The sequence below is a fragment of the Macrosteles quadrilineatus genome, unplaced genomic scaffold, assembly GCF_028750875.1.
Source record: "Macrosteles quadrilineatus isolate MER2022 unplaced genomic scaffold, UCM_ALF_1.0 Scaffold_3__2_contigs__length_128488019, whole genome shotgun sequence".
NCBI lineage: Eukaryota > Metazoa > Arthropoda > Insecta > Hemiptera > Cicadellidae > Macrosteles > Macrosteles quadrilineatus.
Window position 1 is genome coordinate 74133373 of NW_026542596.1, and position 20805 is coordinate 74154177.

The following is a 20805-nucleotide window of genomic DNA, read 5'->3' on the forward strand; positions in this document are numbered from 1 at the left end:
TTGCGTGTAAATCAGTAAAGATAAATTGCATCTCTCTTTGTTACAAAAATCAATGTTTTAATGCTTGGAGGTTATTGTTACTTAATCATAAAAAAAAATTGGGGGTCTTAATTTTCATTAAAAAGCTAGAGCTGGGGAATAGGGTAATTACCAGATGATGCTATAATAATGCCAAAACATTTACGTATACATTAAAATAACTAGAGTTGATATTTTATTTTATGTTCAATATGATTCATACCATGTTAAAATGGAATGAAAAGATTCATAATTGGTAAAAAAATAAACATGTTTTCCAGATTAATTTTATTAAATTAAATTAATACAATTACAAAACAAAAATGATTATATACAGTACCTATGGATTAAAAATTATCAAAAACGAAAAATCAGGATATTTTTATTTCTCTTTTTAGGTAGGCAGATTTTATGTGAGAATTCAAATAAATGTTATTATTTTCTTTCAGTTATAAAATTATTTTCATACGGGGTACTTATTTTACACAATAAATAATAAATTATTGGGTTTCATCTTAGAGTATATTCAACCAATTAGAATTTACAAGACAAAGTAGGTGAAAATTAAATGTTTAAATAATTCAAAATAAAATTAAGAAGCTGAACATTAGTTTATTTCTAAATATTGTAAGATAACTAATCTAAAATGTGTCATTCAACAGAAACAAGCATATTATCGTAAAAAAGTTGGTTTAGTCAAAACTGTTGAAGACTAGGCTTTATAATAATACAACTAATACAACTAATGTTTTTTGCCCTCTAAACAATCATTAATTGCCATAGCTTGCAGATATAAAGCATTTAAAAGCAAATAATTTCCTCTATTTATTTTAGTAAAAAGCGTTCATTTAATTTGTTATATCTTCACACTAGTGAATAACAATAGCTTTTGCATGGTTCGGAACTAGACCAGCTGTTCTTGATCATTTTAATGACTGCTTCTGACTAATGAAACAGCTGATCTTAGTCAGGACTAATCTACAGTTCCTTTCACGAGTGAAAACCAGCTCTGACAAACATTGAGTCACTTGGGAAGTAAGCAGTTTTTTCTATCTCCGCACCGGGAGTATAGTAGTTACAGATATCGTTTTGATAGTACAGACCAATCAATTGTTTATTGCACAGCTGACACCAGCAAAAAATAAATTAAAGAACGACCTAAGTAATGAGTCCATTCAGTAAAAGATTTTGATATGACAAACTGGTATTATCTTTACCAGAGCTATTAAAAATGTGTTAACTAAATCGAGAATGCTAGCTGTTCTGCTGTATGCCAGCGCATAAGCACTAGCGTGGGCAAAAAGCGCTACTGTGGATCTTTTTGTTTGGTTTTTCACTCGCCAAATGAACTGTACAAAGATCATCTCACTCCATCCTAAACATATTATATTCAGATTCAGCTTAAAATATGCACCTAAGTGTGTTTCGCTGTCGCGAAGAATTTATGATTAATTGTATGAAAACAAAATGGAATGTACAAAAACAAATCTTTCTCTGACCAATCATAAGTTCAACTGTACACCTCGATGATCTGTGAAAGACTGACCCAAGTTCCGCTAAACAGAGTGACCACTGCTGCCAACCCGAGGAATATGTTCTTCCAGAGTCGCCACTGCGCCACGCCGAGCCCCTCGTCCCAGAAGGTGAGTGTTTCCAACGCAGCAGGCAATGCTAGCCCCAGCATGGTCAGTCCTACAGCTCCAATTAGACTTATCACTGGAGCTAGTTGAGGTACCAGAATGGCTGAGATGACTGAAACAAAATACATGACCAGAGGACTTCAACTAATTGTTGTCGAGTACCTGTTATCCCCCTTAACCTTAGCATAGGAACACCCAATCATTTAATACCTGTGATGGGTACCTTTGACTATTTATAGAACTAGACGTAGAAAATGGATCTTTAGACACTAGCGCGTTCTGTGACAGACTCACACAACTGTGTCCTTTTTAATTAAAAATTTACGACAGCTGGTACATAAAGATGGAATGTCTACTTCAGTATCCAAAATCCAGTAGTCAATGGTGTTACACTGTCTCGCATGTGTTACGCAGGATGTAGTTCAGATAAAAAATATTGTAAATTTATCCAGCGGGTTTATTTTTTTTATTGCATTGGTTTTAGAAAATTGTTTAAGTTCTATCACCTTTGATTATATTTTAAGGAATTTTGTGATTACATCTGATGACCTGAGTGAGAATGAGTCCAATTGGGTACAAGAAACATCTTACTCCCCATTCCTTGGCTGAAGATGCTGTAAGTGACAGTGAAATTTTCTAATATGTGTAACATTTTCTCTGTTATGTGGCGGAGCAGATTCATTCAAGTAAGTCTGCTATCCTCACTGAAATTATGAAAACTTCTATGCTTCTGCTGTTTGTTACATACTTTGAAATCCTTGAACTGGTAATAATAATAATATATGTTTTTTGGTCCTGTTGCACTGCTTCGATGAAGCTACTAAAAATTCAAGAGAATAATTGACCGCAGACTTAAAAACATCCGTGATTATGGAAGGAGAGAAGACTGTGATGTAGCCCTCCTGTCTACTACCAATTGCACACTGTGTTAGACCTATTCAGTTCATCATTATATCTAATGCTTATTTATACATTCCACTTTTCCATTAAATTTTCTCAAGCTTTTTAACTACGTGTAACGAAGATGCAAGCTTTGAAAATATTTCTGTCGCAACAAAACATGTAGGATGCTGATTCATCTGATAAATAACCATGGGAACCTTTGACAGATCTAAAGTAAAAACCTGCTTGTCAAGCTGAAGCTACCAGATTGTTACGGAAGAGTTATGAGAGGACTTACCGTGTCCAATCACCATAAGGACTCGCATGGTGTAGTAGGCAAAGTCTTGGTTCTCCTTGGATACATGAGACTCCATGGCCTTCCAGACAACCTGCGCGGCAGCCATGATCTGCAGTCCGTAGGTACACAGGATAGCAAGGGCTACTAGAATCTTGACTGTCTGGGCCAAGCTATAGGAACAGAATGAAGGCTTCGAAAACTTTGATAAAAAAATGTATTTTGAATTAAGTAAGAGTCCGACTTCAAATTTACATGGGTCAATACCTTGTTCAGATTAGTAAAGTTTTGGAATGGGCAGATTCCTAAACACTGAATTTTTTTGACATAGTATAATAACAAAGTACATAGAATTTTTACATACTACTGTAGTTTACTATACTAGTTTTACATAGTAGGAGAGGTGTTCCCACTCTGATTTTCCAAAGAACCTTTACATTGATAGGCGATATTTTTTCTGATGGTGACCATTCCATAGTGTCTAATAAGTGCAAACATCTAATAGATCTGTACATGTTCATGTGCGATATAAGAACACAGCATTATTGAGTCGGAGTAGTTCTCATTGTCCTCTGTAAAAATGAAGTAGACTTATAAGTGTAAATATGAAGTAGACTTTTATGCGTAAAAATGAAGGAGACTTATATGTGTAAATATGAAGTAGACTTATATGTGTAAATATGAAGTAGACTTGTATGCGTAAAAATGAAGTAGACTTTTATGCGTAAAAATGAATTAGACACATATGCGTAAATATAAAGTAGACTTAAATGCGTAAATATGAAGTAGACTTGTATGCGTAAAAATGAAGTAGACTTATATTTGTAAAGATGAAGTAGACTTATATGTGTAATAATGAAGTAGACTTATATGCTATCAGAAACCTTCTCAATGCTGTTTTATAGGTTTATGAAATAGGCTATAATATTAGATGGGCTATACATTTGATTCATTTTTTTATGAAATATTGACCGTATTTTAGGAGGATTTCAGTTCTCAAATATCATTTACCTTTGTATATCACAATATGTGTGTTTTTCTTAAAAAAAAATTATGTCCCTATAGGGAAGTAGCTATTACCATAGGTGGCACGGTAAAACCTAGACCCGGGACTGATATACATTTTCATTTTTGTCGGGTGTATTATTATTTTTTACATGTTTTATAAAAAACATTATTTTTGCAAACTCTGTTGGAAACAGACCATTTTTGTAACAGCGGGGATTTGAAAAGTGAGACTCTATTGCAGTCATTGAGACTGTATACAACAAAGTATGTGTTGCAATAAATTACAACAATGTTCATAAAGTGTGTTTGTAATTACCAAGTTTCTGGGAGATTCAAGGTGATGCTGCCTTCCACCAAGTCCCCGAACTTTACATACCCGAAGAATCCGACCGTCAGGGATAAGAAGACCACGATTATCATGGCACGGTTCAAAATCCCTGTAATTCCCAAGAAGTGTTTTGGATTTTTCATAGCATTTTCAATTGGTAAAATCTGAAATAAAATATTACTTAAGGTTGAGATATGTTGTGACTTATATTACTTACATTCTGCTTCTTGTTTGACATTATACATGTCGGTGGTATTATGTGGATGGAGTAATAGGTTGTCTTCCTACATTATTTGAAAAATGTATCTATTTTTACTCAGTCATAACATAACACAAAGACCTCAAGTCTGTGGAAAATGCATGAAGATATATTGAATATGTTATATTTTGCTGTAAGATATCAAACTGGTCTTTATCAGGCTCAATCAAAGTCAAAGTGAATCCAAATTAAGTCCTTAATAATCATCTTGCTTAATCTGGTTATTTATTTATTTATTTATTTATTTATTACATACACGGCAAACGCCATTTTACAAGAGAGTTGAGTTGAGATTATACAAATTAATTGTGACTTAAAGTGAAATAGGTAAGTGCGATCAATAATTAAATATTATAACAAGTATGAAATACTAATAAATTGGCCAACGGATTTTATTAAAATCCAAAAATGTCTAGGTCTGTCAGTTTTGTGTGGTTTTTTTTTAAACAAAACCATTTATATATCTATGTGGAAAAACAACAAACTATAAATTCAAATGTTGAGAAACGCAAAAAGCATGAACACAAAATGGAAAACACAAGGCAGACGAACTTACCACTCCAATTCCCTCCATTCCAAAGAGTACGGTAGACAGAAATAGTGGAAACTTGGTAATCCCAGCACACAAAGGTCGAGATGAAACTGGCGGGAAGTCGCTGATGGAGTAGTAAAGAGTGGCAGTAACTCCGACAAGCAGGAACATGTTGGCCAGCGCACTGAACGGCACCATGTACTTCATCTGGCGTATTGTACCGACGGGCAGTAGAGGCACTGTGATGAACAATATGTACCATCTCAGACTGTAGCTGTACCCTGTGTAGCTCTCAAAAACCTGTAATGTCAACAGTAAATTACTAAAATGTAATTTTGTTACATTTTATTCTTTATTGTCTTCAATTTGCTATCTGCTATCACACTAATATTTTTGCTTCATTTTACACAAGCCTACAACAACTTTTTGAAATCTTTTTCTCATCTTTTGGGGAGCGAGATGGTCTAGTGGTTAAAGCGCGGGTCTTCGGTCCCTCAGGTCCTGGGTTCAAATCGCCACCAAATCACCAATAGATTTTACTATTTAAGACAGTTTAACTGCTCTAACATCTAAATTAAGACCCTTGATAGTTTAGCTAGTTTCAGGGTAGTTCTTCTCTCAACTTCAATGTCAATAAATATGAATAGTAAACACTGTTGTTAGATGTACCTGTATTGCTAATTTATCAGGCAATCCATAGATTTAACATAAGATGAGGTAGGGTGACAAGTTTATATTAGAACCTAGTCACTCAGACCTTGAGCTGGCTAGAATATTATATTTGCAATTTCTATTTCTACTAAATTAGAGTTTTCAATAAGGTATTAATGTAAAGTAATTTTCTTTGCACTAAAATAGCCTTTCAACATCTGGAAAATCTCCGGATATATTCCTGCTAAAACATCTCAAAAGCGTAATTGAGATCAGATTCAAAATTCCAAATTTGTGGATAGGTTTTGACAAATACTAAAATTTGCATAGTACTAGGTAACTACCACTACTACTACTACTAGGTACTAGGTATTGGTACTTGGTAGTATTTGTATTTGTAGTAGGTTGTGCTAGGTACCTGTTTTAGAGTTGCTGATGCCATCAACACATAGATTATACCAGCTCCATAATGCGGCAGCAGAATACAAACGTTGGTAATCTGTCTAAAACATATACAGAGATGGAAATAACTGTGTACTTTAGCAATAAATTTAAGTTTCACAAAGAAAATTGTTAATTGGAGAGCTGTAAGGTAGTTTTGATTTCTTTACTTTCTCATGTATTTTTTGGTGCTGAATCTGACTTTGAGGTTCAATTGCAAAATACCTAAATAAAACTTCGTTTTGTTGTACTTTAGTGTTGTTGTTACTCTTTGTGAGATAGTGTATGCCACATGAATGGTGTTATCGCTTACAATTGGTCACCATTTTGATTCAAAAACTAGTTGACAACTTTCACATGGGGAAGGAATGTATCGTTCTATCAATTGTCAAAGGTTTCACTTTGTGTAGTCGTGGATAACCAGTTATGGCTGTATGAAAATTTACGCATTTTGAATAGAAGGTTTGAAGTCACTTAACACACATCTTTGACTCGACATTAGGATGGATCTAGACATTTAATCTGTATGTTAAGGTTCAGTGGTGTAGTAGTAAAATTTCCAGTGTGGGAACAATCACAATATTTTCCCAGAAAAATACAGGTCCCTTACCAATATATCCCTAGGTTCTTTGGAAAAAGCAGCCCGCACCACTACACCACTTTAAGGTTACAAGAACTTTGATTTGATTAATGTAGTTGAATTTAGCATGCTACCAAACACTGATCTCCACTACATTAACTTTTAACCCAAGTCAAAATGAAAGTTTAATCTTTAAAATTAACTAAACACACTACACCAACAACATAAACCCCCCCCCCCCTTTGGATGTTGTTGGTGTGGTTGAGCATAAACTATAGCACCAAAAACTCCAAGAGAGAAAATACATTTTTACTTTGACAATACCTCTTGTGAAAGTTCTAAGCACAGGAACGTAGCCTTTGTGGATGTGCAAATACAAAGTTAAAAGAAGTTTACAGAAGAAGGCTACAGTCTGTCTATATGATGGGATGTACATCTGGTTGTACATTTGGCTGACCTGCCCAGTTCGGCGTGTCTCTTGAACCTCCCCTTGAGAGCGAACTGCAAGGCTGCCTCGGTAGTCTCAGGGTAGTTGAGGTGACTTTTCTTGGTGTGATAGCACAAAGCCTGCGAGGACTTGACCTTCACAACACAAATTTATGTAAGCATTTTGAATTGGTGCTTGTAAGATACAAATATTAAGTGTATATATTGGAAACATGTATTTGGTTGATGATCATACAAAATTTCAAATTTCAATACAAAATATTGCCTACCCAACCTCACCTGATCTCCCTACCTAACCTTCAAGTCAACCGCCAGAGGCCAACCTACACGAGCTGTGAGTGGACGTGTTTTAGCAACTCTCCCAAGTAATAAAAATAGTCTGATTTTTATAAAATTTTGTAAAAACCTATAAACCTACGTTTTTTTTAAACATAGCAAACCAGTATGATCGGACTAGGAGAGCGGGTGTTTTGTGATGGTTTTATGTGGTAATATTGAGTTTTACCCTTTTTGACCCTTAAAACATGAAATTTTAAATTTGAAAGTTAATTAGTTAGTTGTAAGTTTTAGTTGAAGGTTATTGAAGTTCTTCTATACTTACCAGAATGTAGGTACAATGTGCGCAAATGACCCCAACAAACAATGTTCCGATGAAGCCCACCAACAGTCCCGCGTTCATAAAGGCACTCGGCATTGCCAGCAGACCCGACCCTAGGCTGCTCTTCAGTACGTTCAGGAATGTACTGAAATCTCTGAAACATTTACAGTAGACGAGTGACTTTAGATAATGCAAATAGTCTTCTTATCCTATATAGTAAAATCTGAAATCGGGTACAAGACAGCGGTGTCGTGGGTTCGGATCCTGGTCCACTGTTTTTTTTAGTACAGTTCAAAGTTCAACCTTGTACTTGTATTGGATCACCCCTTGCTTTGCTGGATATGTTCCATGCGCATGTCTCTGTGGCCCATCAAGAGACCTCAAAAAGGAATAATAGATTGCTTCATATAAGTGTGCCATACTTTTGAAAATAAAAAATTTATGGGAACTGCACTAATAATATCATACACATCATACAGTAATATTTTTACCCGTTACACTTACGAGGTTGCGAAATGACTTTGTCTAAGGTTTTCTTCTGTCGCATCAGCAATCTTAAGGTCCGCCTCAAACAGTTCAAATCTAGAACAGAACATTCTTTCAGCAGCACTGAAATTGACAAAATAATATGAAACTCATAATGGAAATCTTGTCTCTTTTAAATTTACATTATTTGTGCAGTGCCAGGGCTTGATCATTAGAAGGAAAAGGTGAATAATTACCAGGATGTATAGGGTTACATAATGCATACAAACTACATTTAATTTATTAATAATTTAGCCCTTTGATATCCCTCACCTCCCATGACCACCGATCGCCGCCACTCTCTATAAAAATACTTTTTAGGAAATTTAACAATTTTATTTTGTTTGCATATTTTTTATGGTGTATTGAAGATTCCATGCCTTAAAAAAATGTTTACAGTTATATTTATTTTTGTTAGAACCCTTTTCTAAACAATAGCATCTTTAAAATATGTCTAATTGGTAGACCCTGTTTGAAACAGTTTATTTTATGGTAAAAACTATGGCTATCCAGAAAGTACATAACGTTTCTGCCAGACAGCGACAGGCGCACCGATTGCATCCTTTCTAGTACAAATGTTTTTATCTTCGTAATGACTGTTTGAGCTTTCACAACAGCTGATGTGCTGCCTGTTGTCCCAGTAATAATGCTTAAAAAATGTGCTGCACTTGAGAATCCCACTAGTTGGCCATAAACATAAAAGATAAAATCTAAAATCCATATAAAAACTTATTGTCAAGTGTGTGAAGCGTACGGGAACAACTTTAATTAAAGCTTTTATTTGGAAGTGGTGCGTTCAGCTTCACAATTAACTAACTAAAGGCAATGTCTAAAATTGTTTTTGTATGACAATGCCCGACTTAACACGGCAAATCACGTACAAGATCTCTTTTATTAATTAAAATGGGAGATTTTTCCTAAACCACCCTACAGTCCAGAGGCTCCTAGCGACTGTTATTTATTTCCAAAAAGGAAAGCTTGGTTACAGGTACAGCACTTTAAAGATGAGGAGGAGCTCCAATTGTATGTCAACAGCTAGGCTAACTTCATATTTTGTTGTGGTGTTTCCATACCAATTGATTGACAAATAAATAAAAGGTTAAAATACCTTGCTAAGCTAGGCTAAGCTCGCATGTGGCGGAATCCTATGACAGAGGTATTTCAAAGCTCGTCCACCACTTTGATTTCTTTAGTGACTACTGCACATAGCAATGTCGTATATTATATTAGTTGCTCTTTTAAACGCATTTAAAACTTATTTTTGTATAATTTTTTTATTCCAAAATTGTAACTTTCTTAATTGCCATACATATACACAATTGGAATATAATTTTGTAAAGTAAGTCAATGGAGCCATTGGATACGTATTTAAATTAAATCTATGTTAAGGGCCTACTTGTCAATAGACCTACATATAACGGTTACTTACACTGAAACATTTGTTAAAGATTTGAGGCTTACTCGGGTGAGCTCTCTCTTGATGCGAGTAAGTGAAGAGGTTCTTCTATCTTCTGGCACCATTGTCTATGTCAGCTGTAACCATAATCTTACTGAGACCTGTGAAGAAGGAGGAGGAAGTCTAGGTTTTGAAGGTCTAGGTTTCATGAAAGTGTATGAAAATTGGTCCCACTAAAGTTTTGATTTCCATTTAATCCTCCTGTTTGTCCTTAACAACTAAAAAGTGTGGTGATAGTGTGTAGACTGTTCCAGCCTTGATTTTTACTAGTCAAAATTAAGAATCATATTAAAAATTTAGAAAGGGAGCTGATTACTGTTTTAACTTACAGAAGTTTTATTACTTAGATATGAAACAGAATTTTGTTTGTTTAGGAATACTTTACGGAAGAAATAAAATAACAGATATAACTAACACAATTACACCAAAGAAAGAAGTTCAATGCTCAAAAAGTTCACATTATATTTTAACTGACATTTTTAGTTTTCCTACTAGGTACCTTCTTCTAAATAAAGCCCCACAGGGGGGGGAGGCAAAACAGTAAGTTTAAAGTCATGAAATTTTTGTATCTTGTCAAACGCCTGGGTTTCTTTTATTGAGAATGTTGTATGCCAGTACCTTCCTATGAAAATATTATTTGGAAATTATAGCTTGAATAAAGATTAAAACGTTTCTTAGTTAATTAGCCACATTAGTTTGTAACATTGCTTAATTCAACAACCATTGTCCTGTAAAACTTCAAAACTACAGAAAATAATAAATACTCCTAACAAACGTCAAATCATTAGCAAACTCAAAATTTCAGTTTTTTTCATATTTTAGGAAAATTGTTATTTTATTTCTAAATTTTTTTTGCAAACACAAAATTTTGCATAAATATCTGCAGGGTTAAAAGTTTATAACATAATGTTACATTTGATAAACATTCTCTTCTGAATTCAGTGGTACACAATGCACAAATGTCCCCTCTCTTCCATTCTTCTATTTTAAAACTATTATTTTCCTACAACACGGTTTCTAAGTCAATTCCAAAAAGTATTTCCACCCCGGATTATTACGTTTAAAACTACTGTCTAATCTACCTGGCTTTTTGTTTGGTATCAATGTATTTATTTTAATAAGAAGGATCGGATAGTTTGTAGTAAAAACTAAAAACAAAAGATTGTCACAAAGCGATTTAGGTAGGCCAATATTGGTAAAACTGAGGTGACCAACTTAAACCCACAGATTTAGCTAATTAATAATTATAGGCAAATTAAGTTAACTTATATACTAATAAAATATAAAATTGCACATTACCTATATTGAATCAGGTATGGGCCTATAAATTACCCATTTTTTACACTTCACATTAAATTGGTTACTAAACAAACTAAAAAATAAAGTATTGGCATTTTTAAGTTGCGCTCAATTTAAAATCTGATAAGATAAGACGAATGCTTGTTGACTTCTTGACGTATTTTACTATCAGATGAAACCCCAATAATACATTACAGTCTATCAATTATTTAATAGTGACACTTTCTACGGATAATCTCTATTTGCAAATTCTTTTACAAAAATATTGGTTTTGCCTACTTCATTATGAGGAATGGTTAAAAGAAAGTAGGTGGTGTGCAAAAGATTTATTTTGCTCCATGAAGTCAACCGTCCCCTGTCCAATAAGATTCTTTTGGATTCTTGGGATTTAAGAACAATGCTGAAGCTGTTTGTAAAGTTTGAGCTGTGATCAAGATTACCATGATGTTTGCAAATATGATGCACACACAGTTATTAGGCTGCGGTGATAATCTTGTTGCGATCCTGGGAGCACAGAGTACTGAGAATCAATCCTTCCTCGATTTTATCGGCACTAAACGATCAGGGGAATAAATTTGAGAATTGAAATCCATCCATCCCAATTTTTTAAAAGACTGCTAAATTCTCGTGATCCCAGATTTTTCTCCCTTGAAAAAATGTACAGCTCAATTGTTTTAGGTTTTTAATGGTTGGTGGTGTCCTGGAACATTATTTTTAATCGCTAATTTTAAGTAGCCCTACCATATTGTTGTATCTGTCGATTTGCAACTGGCTCTAAATCTGCACCAATAGAGGGATTCACGTTGTTGAAGGACACAGGTCGTTTAAAAATTACAAAACCTGTTTAAAAATAAATGTTATTTATATGTATCTATTAATAATGGTTAGACCATCTAATATATACAAATTGTTTACAAAAATGAAAAGATATGTTACTAGTTGCTTTGGCTTAATATTTCCATACATTTCACTTGGTAAAAGAGCTTCAGTTTATTATCCAATATTAAAACCCCAAGACATTAAATTACCATGTTAGTATTCACCATTTGGATACTAACTGGAAAGAAAGTTATTTATCTCATTAGCCACAATTTTTGGGTTATCCAAATGCACATGGTGATACCCTGGAAGGATTACGTGTTTGCTTTTTGGTGAATTGTTCAAAATTATATTAACAGTTTTTTGGTACAATTCTCCTTTACTATCACTCCTAACGACACCCTTTTCAGCTTGAATGGACAACATATCACAGGTAATTTTTTCTGCTAGCTTTAACCAAGACTCGAACGTCAGTCGTCCAAAAGCGTTCAGTTTCAGTTTTGGATCACGAGATAAAAACACTTTACCATTAGGCAACTTACTAGTTCCTCTACTCAGCAAATGTTTACAACCCTCTTTCGTCGTCCACCCCTGAGGACCTCTTCTCGCTTTGAAAAACATATCGAATAACTCTTCCTCAGTGTATTCAGGAGGGTCGGTTTTGTCTTCTAAACTCAACATTTTGTCTATGGTGTTTCTCATCGAATCTATCAACGTGGTCGCATCTTCGCTCATATGATGGCGTGAACAGTCTAGGCTGATGTATTTAGACACTTGGTCAGGATAGAGGGCTGCGTAGACGAAGGCGAGGTTGCTTCCGAACGAGTGTCCCAGTAGAACCAGAGGATCCGACCACTTGAAGTGATGCTTTATCATGTAACGTAGGATACACACAGCGTCCATGTAGTGGTAAGGGAAGCCCGAGGGAATATGTGTCGACTGGCCGTGGCCAGGCAGGTCTATGGCTAACACTGCCTCAACGTCCAACAGTGGTACCAGGGTGTTGAATGTGGCCGCGTTGTCTTGCACCCCATGGATAGCAAACACTGGCTGGACGTCAGGGTTGCCCCACCACTTGCCTAAAACAAGGCATATGTCATTGATAAAAATAAATAATCTTCATTGGCAAGATTACATTTGTGCGACGCTGACATGCCAGGAAGTATATTTTGAGGTAAAGATGAGTGAAGAACAAGTGTAAAGTGAATGAGATGATAGCTTTGTTACTGACTAGGATGACCACCTGGGACCGTTTATAAAAAACCCAAAGAAGGATGGTCCAGTTTATTTACAAAAAGCTACTAAATTTTCTCAGGATAGAACGAGGAATCTTTTGATACTAGGCAAGAACTATATTTACTCAGTTATCTAGCAAACGAAAAGATTATAGTGTGGAAAGAAAGGATATGTTTCACTAATAGCTAGTTGTAACAAATAGTCTTGTCAAGACTTTCAATCCTAAACTAGTTCAGAGAAATTAAATATCAGATTATAGTTAAGTTACTATTAGAATAAGTTGGCCTATAGTTTTTTCATAGCTAAACGTGGCCAAATCGTTGATTCTGTTGATGTACTGTAATGTAGGCCTACACTCTATATCTAGGAATGTTGGAGAGTCGGTGGCTCAAGCGTCAATGACTTCGGGCCCAGGCAGCAATATCGTGAGTTTGGATTGTGGTCAGTGCCACTTTTTATCAGTATAGATCACCCTTGTTCTGTACCGGCTCACCCCCTGTTTCGCTGGATACGTTCCACGCACACATCTGTAGTCTATGTAGACGGGCAAATGAAGGGTTTAAAGAGACCTATAGTTTTGACATCATAAGATGTGGAATTGCCCCTGAACTGGTTTATAACTAATATATTGGTTTAATTACCTTCAGTCTCCAGTTCAAAATAAGTCGATTGCGACCTAGGTTTCAGCACGACGTTGTGCTATCATCAGGCTTCCAGTCGAAAATGTTCAGTCCATTGGACGTCGTTTAGTAAAAACTATATACAGTTCACAAGACACAAACACATACACATTTACCGATCGGTATTTACAAGGGGAGAACGAGTTCATTTTTGTCAAATCACCGGCCGCGACGAGTGACATCCAAGCCACAACTAGCTGGGTCATTCCATATCAAATCAACAAGGCTCTCAACCTGACCATCTTGGATTTTGATGAAATTTTGCATACTTGTAGTATTTTGAGTCCTGAATCCAAATATGCCTTTTAAAAAAATCTATCTTTTATAGTTTTTATGATATAAATATTTGAAAATGGTAAAAATTGGCGTTTTTTACCGTGCGCACAAATCTAAAATGTTGTCTAGGATGAGTTCTATTGGTCCTATCAAGTTGTACAATGGCTTATTTTAAAGAGGATTCAAATGCCTTTAATCTGATACCAAACTCAACCTACTTTGGTAAAAATTAATTTTTTTTTTAAATTTCAAAATATGTTTTTGAAAAAAAAATTAAGATAGTGTTTTTTGAAAAATTAGAAAATTACATATGTTAAAGAATGTAATCTAGTAAGTACATTATACAAATTTCAAAATGGGATGATAATGGGATCAGCAGTTATGATAAAAATACTTGACTATGGTTCACTGTTTCCAAGCGTTTTGATGCATACAGCGTGTACGTACTAACCTAAATGTATAATTTAATAAGAGTCTATTAACTAAATGATTAAAATAAAAAATATCTGCCTATATTTGAACTATGTATGTCATATTTTGCTCTAATATAAACTAAATCTAGCAAATAAACAACATTATTTAAGTTAACAGAGTTTCCGTCAACCTTTATACATGGGGGCTACTTTGAACAAACTTTCCACTTTTCATATTTTATTTTATCTTTAAATGATAATGTTTATTCTAATTTTCTATTCCCAGATAAATACTCTACTTAAAAAATATTTAATAGTGCATATGGTTCTGCAAACATTAAAAATACTTATTTTTCACTGAAATTTTTTAGTAAAAAAAAGTCGTCCAAACTTCCATGTCTACAGCAAACCCAGTAAGTTTATGATTTATGACTTAAAACCATAATTGAATAGCCCATTTATCTGGGATTAAGAAAATGCCTGCTTTGATTACTTTATAAGCAGTAATAACTTTAAAAAAAGAAAGAAAAAATACCCAATTTGCTGACCTTTACTTATGGCGCCACGACCCTAAATTCTGGAGCAAAATTTCCCGGACATGGAAAAAAAATACTTGGGTTTTAAGTGTTATTTTTTAAAATGATTTTGCCAATGAAAACAGATGTTTTGAGCTTAAGTTATTATTAGCAGCCATAATCCAATTCCTTTATTTGACTGCTATGATATTTAAAAAAAACCCTTGCAAAGTTAAAAAATAACCGGACGGACATTTTGAAAATTCTCGGGAACTTTTTTTTAATTTTTGACATATCAAAATAGAAGTTATACAAAAATGTGGTATGTGGTTTGTAAAAATATGACATACATAATTTAAATATAGGCAGATATTTTTAATTTTAATCATATAATTAATAGACTCTTATTTAATGATACATTTAGGTTAGTACTTACACGCTGTATGCGCCGAAATGCTTGGAAACAGTGAACCATAGTCAAGTATTTTTATCATAACTGCTGATCCCATTATCATCCCATTTTGAAATTTGTATAATGTACTTACTAGATTACATTCTTTATCATATGTAATTTTCTAATTTTTCAAAAAACACTATCTTAGTTTTTTTTTCAAAAACATATTTTGAAATTTTCAAAAAAAAATTAATTTGTACCAAAGTAGGTTGAGTTTGGTATCAGATTAAAGGCATTTGAATCCTCTTTAAAATGAGCCATTGTACAACTTGATAGGATTAATAGAACTCATCCTAGACAACATTTTAGATTTGCGCGCACGGTAAAAAACGCCAATTTTTACCATTTTCAAATATTTATATCATAAAAACTATAAAAGATAGATTTTTTAAAAAAGCATATTTGGATTCAGGACTCAAAATACTACAAGTATGCAAAATTTCATCAAAATCTAAGATGGTCAGGTTGAAAATAATTTTTTATTGGTTGATTTCATATGGAATGACCCAGCTAGATAATTCTTGTGGTCTACCTGACCTTTGTCCTTTGTATTGTCTTGGTCCTTGGTTAATAGGATGCGTCAGTGTCGCTTGGGTCTCGATTATTTTGTTGAAAATTAAATTGGAGCTGTGGTGGATTTGATCGTTCATTAAGTTGTCAGCATCTTGTTTTAATGACTTGTAGATGTGAAACTCTTCTAATATATCTAATAAAAAGCCTTTTTTGCAATAACTGAGAATGGTAACATTTTCGTCCAATTTCCCCGCTCTATGGTCGTTTTCGATTATGTGTTGGGCGAATGTAGATTTTTGTTGAATAAGTCGGGGGTTTGGTTTGTGCTCTTTCAACCGGGTTGTAAATGACCGACCTGTTTGGCCGATATAGTATTGTTCACATTCACCACATTTTAGCTTATATACACCAGTTTTTTCCAGTTTCTCATTGTCATTGGAGGGTTGTCTTATAGTTAGAAGGCGTTCTAATTTATTGGAGGTTCTAGGAGCGGGTAATAAATTGTGTGGTTTTAATTCTTTGTTCAATAGGTTATACAATCGGTGGCCATATTCGATTGGAATGTACTTAAAGGTCTGTTGGTTCGAGTTTAGATGTTTGTTTATGTTTTTATTTCGATGTTTTTTAACCAATCTATCAATCATTCTACTTTCATATCCATTGGAGGCTGCACTATATTTTTTATGGTGTCTAATTCTTTTTCATAGTTTGTAGGTGATAATGGCACATTCAAGAGGCGGTGAACCATGCTATTATAAGCCGCTGTTTTGTGGCTTTGGGGATGGTATGAGGACGCGTGTATCGTCTGAGAGGTTGTGGTAGGCTTTCTGAAAATGTCGAACTCAAAACTGTTATTATTTTTCTTGATAGTGAGGTCGAGGAAGTTTATTTGGTTGTTACTTTCTATTTCTAATGTAAACTGTAATTTCGGGGCTATGTTGTTCAGGTGGTTATTTAAGATCTGTAGCTGTCGGGCGTTCCCATCGAACAAGACCAACGTGTCATCAACATATCTATGGTAGAAAATGATTTTACTCAGATGGTTGTTTTTGTGAGAAAAAATCTCTGTGTTTTCGATGTAGTTGAGGTAGATTTCAGCTAAGATGCCGGATAACGGTGATCCCATAGCTAACCCTTCACTTTGTACATATGGTTTCCCATTGAATGTGAAATAGTTTTGTTGGAGTGTTATCTCAAGTAGGATTATCAGTTCATCAATGGCTTCGGGCTGTAAAGTTGCATTTTTTATCAGATTTTCTTTGACAATCATTATAGTTTCTTTAACCGGGACGTTAGTATATAGATTGACTATGTCGAAAGAGGCCAGAATGCAATGGTTGTTTATGTTTATGTCCTTTATCTTATCAATGAGTTCAAGGCTATTTTTCAGGCTTCTATTATTGTCAAACACATAATGTAAACGTAGTTGGCGTTCTAATGCTTTGGCTAATTTGTAGCTAGGTGCAGTTGTATAGTTGACAAGGGGTCTAATTGGGATGTCCTTTTTGTGGATTTTGGGAAGACCTTTAAGAGTAGGGGCTTTTGGGTTCATGGTCTTAATGGATTTTACAATGTCTTTGTCAAACAAAACCTTGACTTTGTTTAATGCATTTTTTATGGCTGTGTTATAATTGGTTGTAGGATCCTTGTTAATTGGTTGTATGTCATTTGTTATGATAAAATCAATACAAAGGACAAAGGTCAGGTAGACCACAAGAATTATCTAGCTAGTTGTGGCTTGGATGTCACTCGTCGCGGCCGGTGATTTGACAAAAATGAACTCGTTCTCCCCTTGTAAATACCGATCGGTAAATGTGTATGTGTTTGTGTCTTGTGAACTGTATATAGTTTTTACTAAACGACGTCCAATGGACTGAACATTTTCGACTGGAAGCCTGATGATAGCACAACGTCGTGCTGAAACCTAGGTCGCAATCGACTTATTTTGAACTGGAGACTGAAGGTAATTAAACCAATATATTAGTTTAAAGAGACCGCCAACATCTTTAAGACACGAAAAAATTAATTAACCAATCAAAATAGTATCTTACCAGCAATGTGACCCCAAGCTGCAGGTATGTTTATCTCTTTTACAGAAAGTGTATGTCTTTTATTCTTCATGACATTGTTCAGATGAATCTGAGTCTGAAGTCTCCAAGATGATATTTTCCATCCTTCTGACAGACACCTCTGACAAAGAACCAAATTACCAAGCTTCAGCATTTTTCTGCAAAAAGATTGATTACCACTTAGTTCTATTAGTGAGGAGAATTAATCAACTAATAAATCACTACATTTGATGCCGACATAAACCAAGGTCACAAACATTCATGCTCTAAATAATGTACCAAAATCTCTTACCCAACTTTTTAAAATCATGATAATGTTTTGGCCAAATACATCAATAATGTGAACAAATCCTAAATTCATAAAACATCTATGACAAAAACTGTACCGGTAGCTAACATTTGACTAATAGTGTGTCCTATTCATGTTTTTCTTCTTAAAATCATGTACATTCTACCCAGGTTTTGCATCTTCATCCAACATTATGGTCATTACATTAAACTTTGTTTGGAACGGTAGTTTCATGATACCTAATAACTTAGTCATATTTACTAAAATAAATGGTACCAGTAACTTACTGTTATATTTATTAACAACTGATGGATTATAAACTGGTCTAAGGAATAGCAAAATTAAGTTCTTGACGAAGAAGTAAGTTTGGGTGGATTGTGTGAGGGTTGTTGTATTTTCACGATCTAATCAACTCAAGACCAATTTCAATATGTTTAGGCTAGGCTACATAAAAAGTAAGATCACAACTCGATAGAAAAGTTACAGCAAAACTTTGGTTTCCGACTTCATCATAAATAAGGTACGGTAGGCCTACTGTTTGGTTTTCGATTAGGCGACTGATTGTTATCAATCAAATCGATGACTTACTTTTATGTTTGATAATACAACAAAATCAGATATCAAAGTTGATACCAAAGTTTATCAAGGCATAACTTAGTTAAACAACAGGGCAAAATTCCTCCAGATCTAAAGTAATTTAGGCATAAAAAAGATTAGGTTAAGTAAAGTACAGGGAGCAAACATCTAAAAACGTCAAGAGTAAACCATAGAGAAGTAAGGTAGGCTTACCGGTACCCTAAACTTACAGCTAGGAAACACGTTTGTGGGACGAATGTGAGCTTCCAGCCCTGGAATGTTGTGCCATAAATATAGCCTATTTGTAACAAGCAAGGTTGAGCCCGAGTGATGAGCACCAGCACTGTGCAGAAATTCCTACCACACAGGGTCTTCCTCCTCCATGAGTATTTATAGGCATGCACTGTGGGTGCGGTACTCCCTGGTGTGGATTAACGTCCCGCACGAGTGAGTACTACGACCATCCGCAGTACTATCCTGATCATAGAACAATTCGTATATACCAAGAAAAAATGTGGCTCGGATTCCACTATAAACTGTAGGTCCCTTAGTTGCCATTAGCTGTATGGGCTATTAATTAACAGCTGTGTCTAAGGGATACTGTTAATACTGTTCAATGAAATGGCGACCATACCATAGTAGGTATTTTAAGCCAAGTATGAATGGATATGAGTGTGGGATGAGTGGCGCGATCTTGTAGTCTTGTTAGTGACTAAGGCCGACATTCCTTAGACACATTCCTTAGAATGTCGGCCTTAGTCACTAACAAGACTACAAGATCGTGCCACTCATCATACACTCATCTTCATTCATACTTGGCTTAAAATACCTACTATGTATGGTCGCCATTTCAATTGAACAGTATTAACAGTAGGCCTATTTAGTAAGGTTATGAAGGTTAGGGGGGGGGGGGGGCGGTGTTGGAATTTTCTTGGTCCTAGACACATATTGATAGACACCACTTTAGTGTACCACATTTAATGTTTCCTCCGTTCCTTGCTCCTCTGGGGTTTAACTAGACTAGGTAAAACCTTTCCAAAAAAATGTCCTACAAAATTTAAACTTGTTTAATAGTCTACAAGGAATAGGGTAGCCTATATAGGAAGGTTTTAAATTACAGTTTAAGGAGAAATATATAATTAGCTAGGGGTGAAAATGTAACAAAAAGATACAGCCTAGTCGGGCTCCAGTCTGGAAATAAACAGAATAAGCCTAAGCCTAGTCTATGATTTACTTACGTAACTTAGGCCTATTCGTCCAATAAAGTGATTTCTCACAGATTATCAGTTAGCTTATCAGTTTCACTAAGTATAAAGGTTTATTGACAAAAATCATAGTCACTTCGCAATAACTTGTGATATGCCTAACTAGTAGTTGTAGTTTAAAATGTTAATAAAATAAAAAACAAAACCTGTTATTGGAATAAGGTTATGTTGTTTTAATCAAAAGCCAAACGGAAAACGGACGGACACGGACAGTGCTGTCACTGCTGTCGCTGTCTGCTGTTGCTGCAGCAGCTGTGTTGTTGTAATGTTTTGTCTGTTAGTTGACAGTTGATGGGATGGATAAGTCTTCAAGCAAAACGGCAGGGAAAAACGAGCAATGATTATAGTTCATGGATATTTTGCTTAAAAGTTAGTATACGTCTACAGTCAATGGTTAGCGGCCTTTTTAGCGAATTTCCTTTATAGGGAATAAGCTATTACCGTAGTACTCATGGTAAGACCTGGACCCGGGACCGATTTTTTTTTTCGTTTTGAGGTCCCTAGAGGCCAAAAACACCATCCGTTCAAATTCATATATATATATATATATATATTTATATATGTGTCCGTTAGCGCGATAACTCGAGCAAAAACGATCCGATTTTGATGAAATTTGGTACAAACGTGTAAACCTACGTTTAATTCGAACGAGTTCGCGAACCAGCATGATCGGACCATGGGAACGGGGGTTTATGGGGGGTTTTATGGGGTAAAAATGGGTTTTTCCCACTTTTGACTCAA

The 20805-nt window shown here is 34.9% G+C and overlaps 2 protein-coding genes across 2 annotated transcripts; both read right to left on the reverse strand.

Annotated features, from left to right (window-relative positions):
* Positions 1-1320: 1320 nt before the first annotated feature.
* Positions 1321-9838, reverse strand: LOC128990739 (proton-coupled amino acid transporter-like protein pathetic). Its single transcript, XM_054413285.1, has 9 exons — positions 9634-9838; positions 8184-8261; positions 7683-7833; positions 7092-7216; positions 6032-6116; positions 4987-5262; positions 4160-4335; positions 2839-3008; positions 1321-1770 (listed from the first exon to the last, which is right to left on the reverse strand). Exons 1-9 carry the CDS (start codon positions 9723-9725, stop codon positions 1529-1531), a joined length of 1395 nt encoding a protein of 464 aa, XP_054269260.1. The 5' UTR covers positions 9726-9838; the 3' UTR covers positions 1321-1528.
* A 1568-nt stretch (positions 9839-11406) lies between these two features.
* Positions 11407-20259, reverse strand: LOC128990092 (probable serine hydrolase). The gene is made up of 3 exons (XM_054412330.1): positions 20038-20259; positions 17917-18092; positions 11407-12857 (listed from the first exon to the last, which is right to left on the reverse strand). Exons 2-3 carry the CDS (start codon positions 18086-18088, stop codon positions 12013-12015), a joined length of 1017 nt encoding a protein of 338 aa, XP_054268305.1. The 5' UTR covers positions 18089-18092; positions 20038-20259; the 3' UTR covers positions 11407-12012.
* Between the last annotated feature and the right edge of the window lie 546 nt (positions 20260-20805).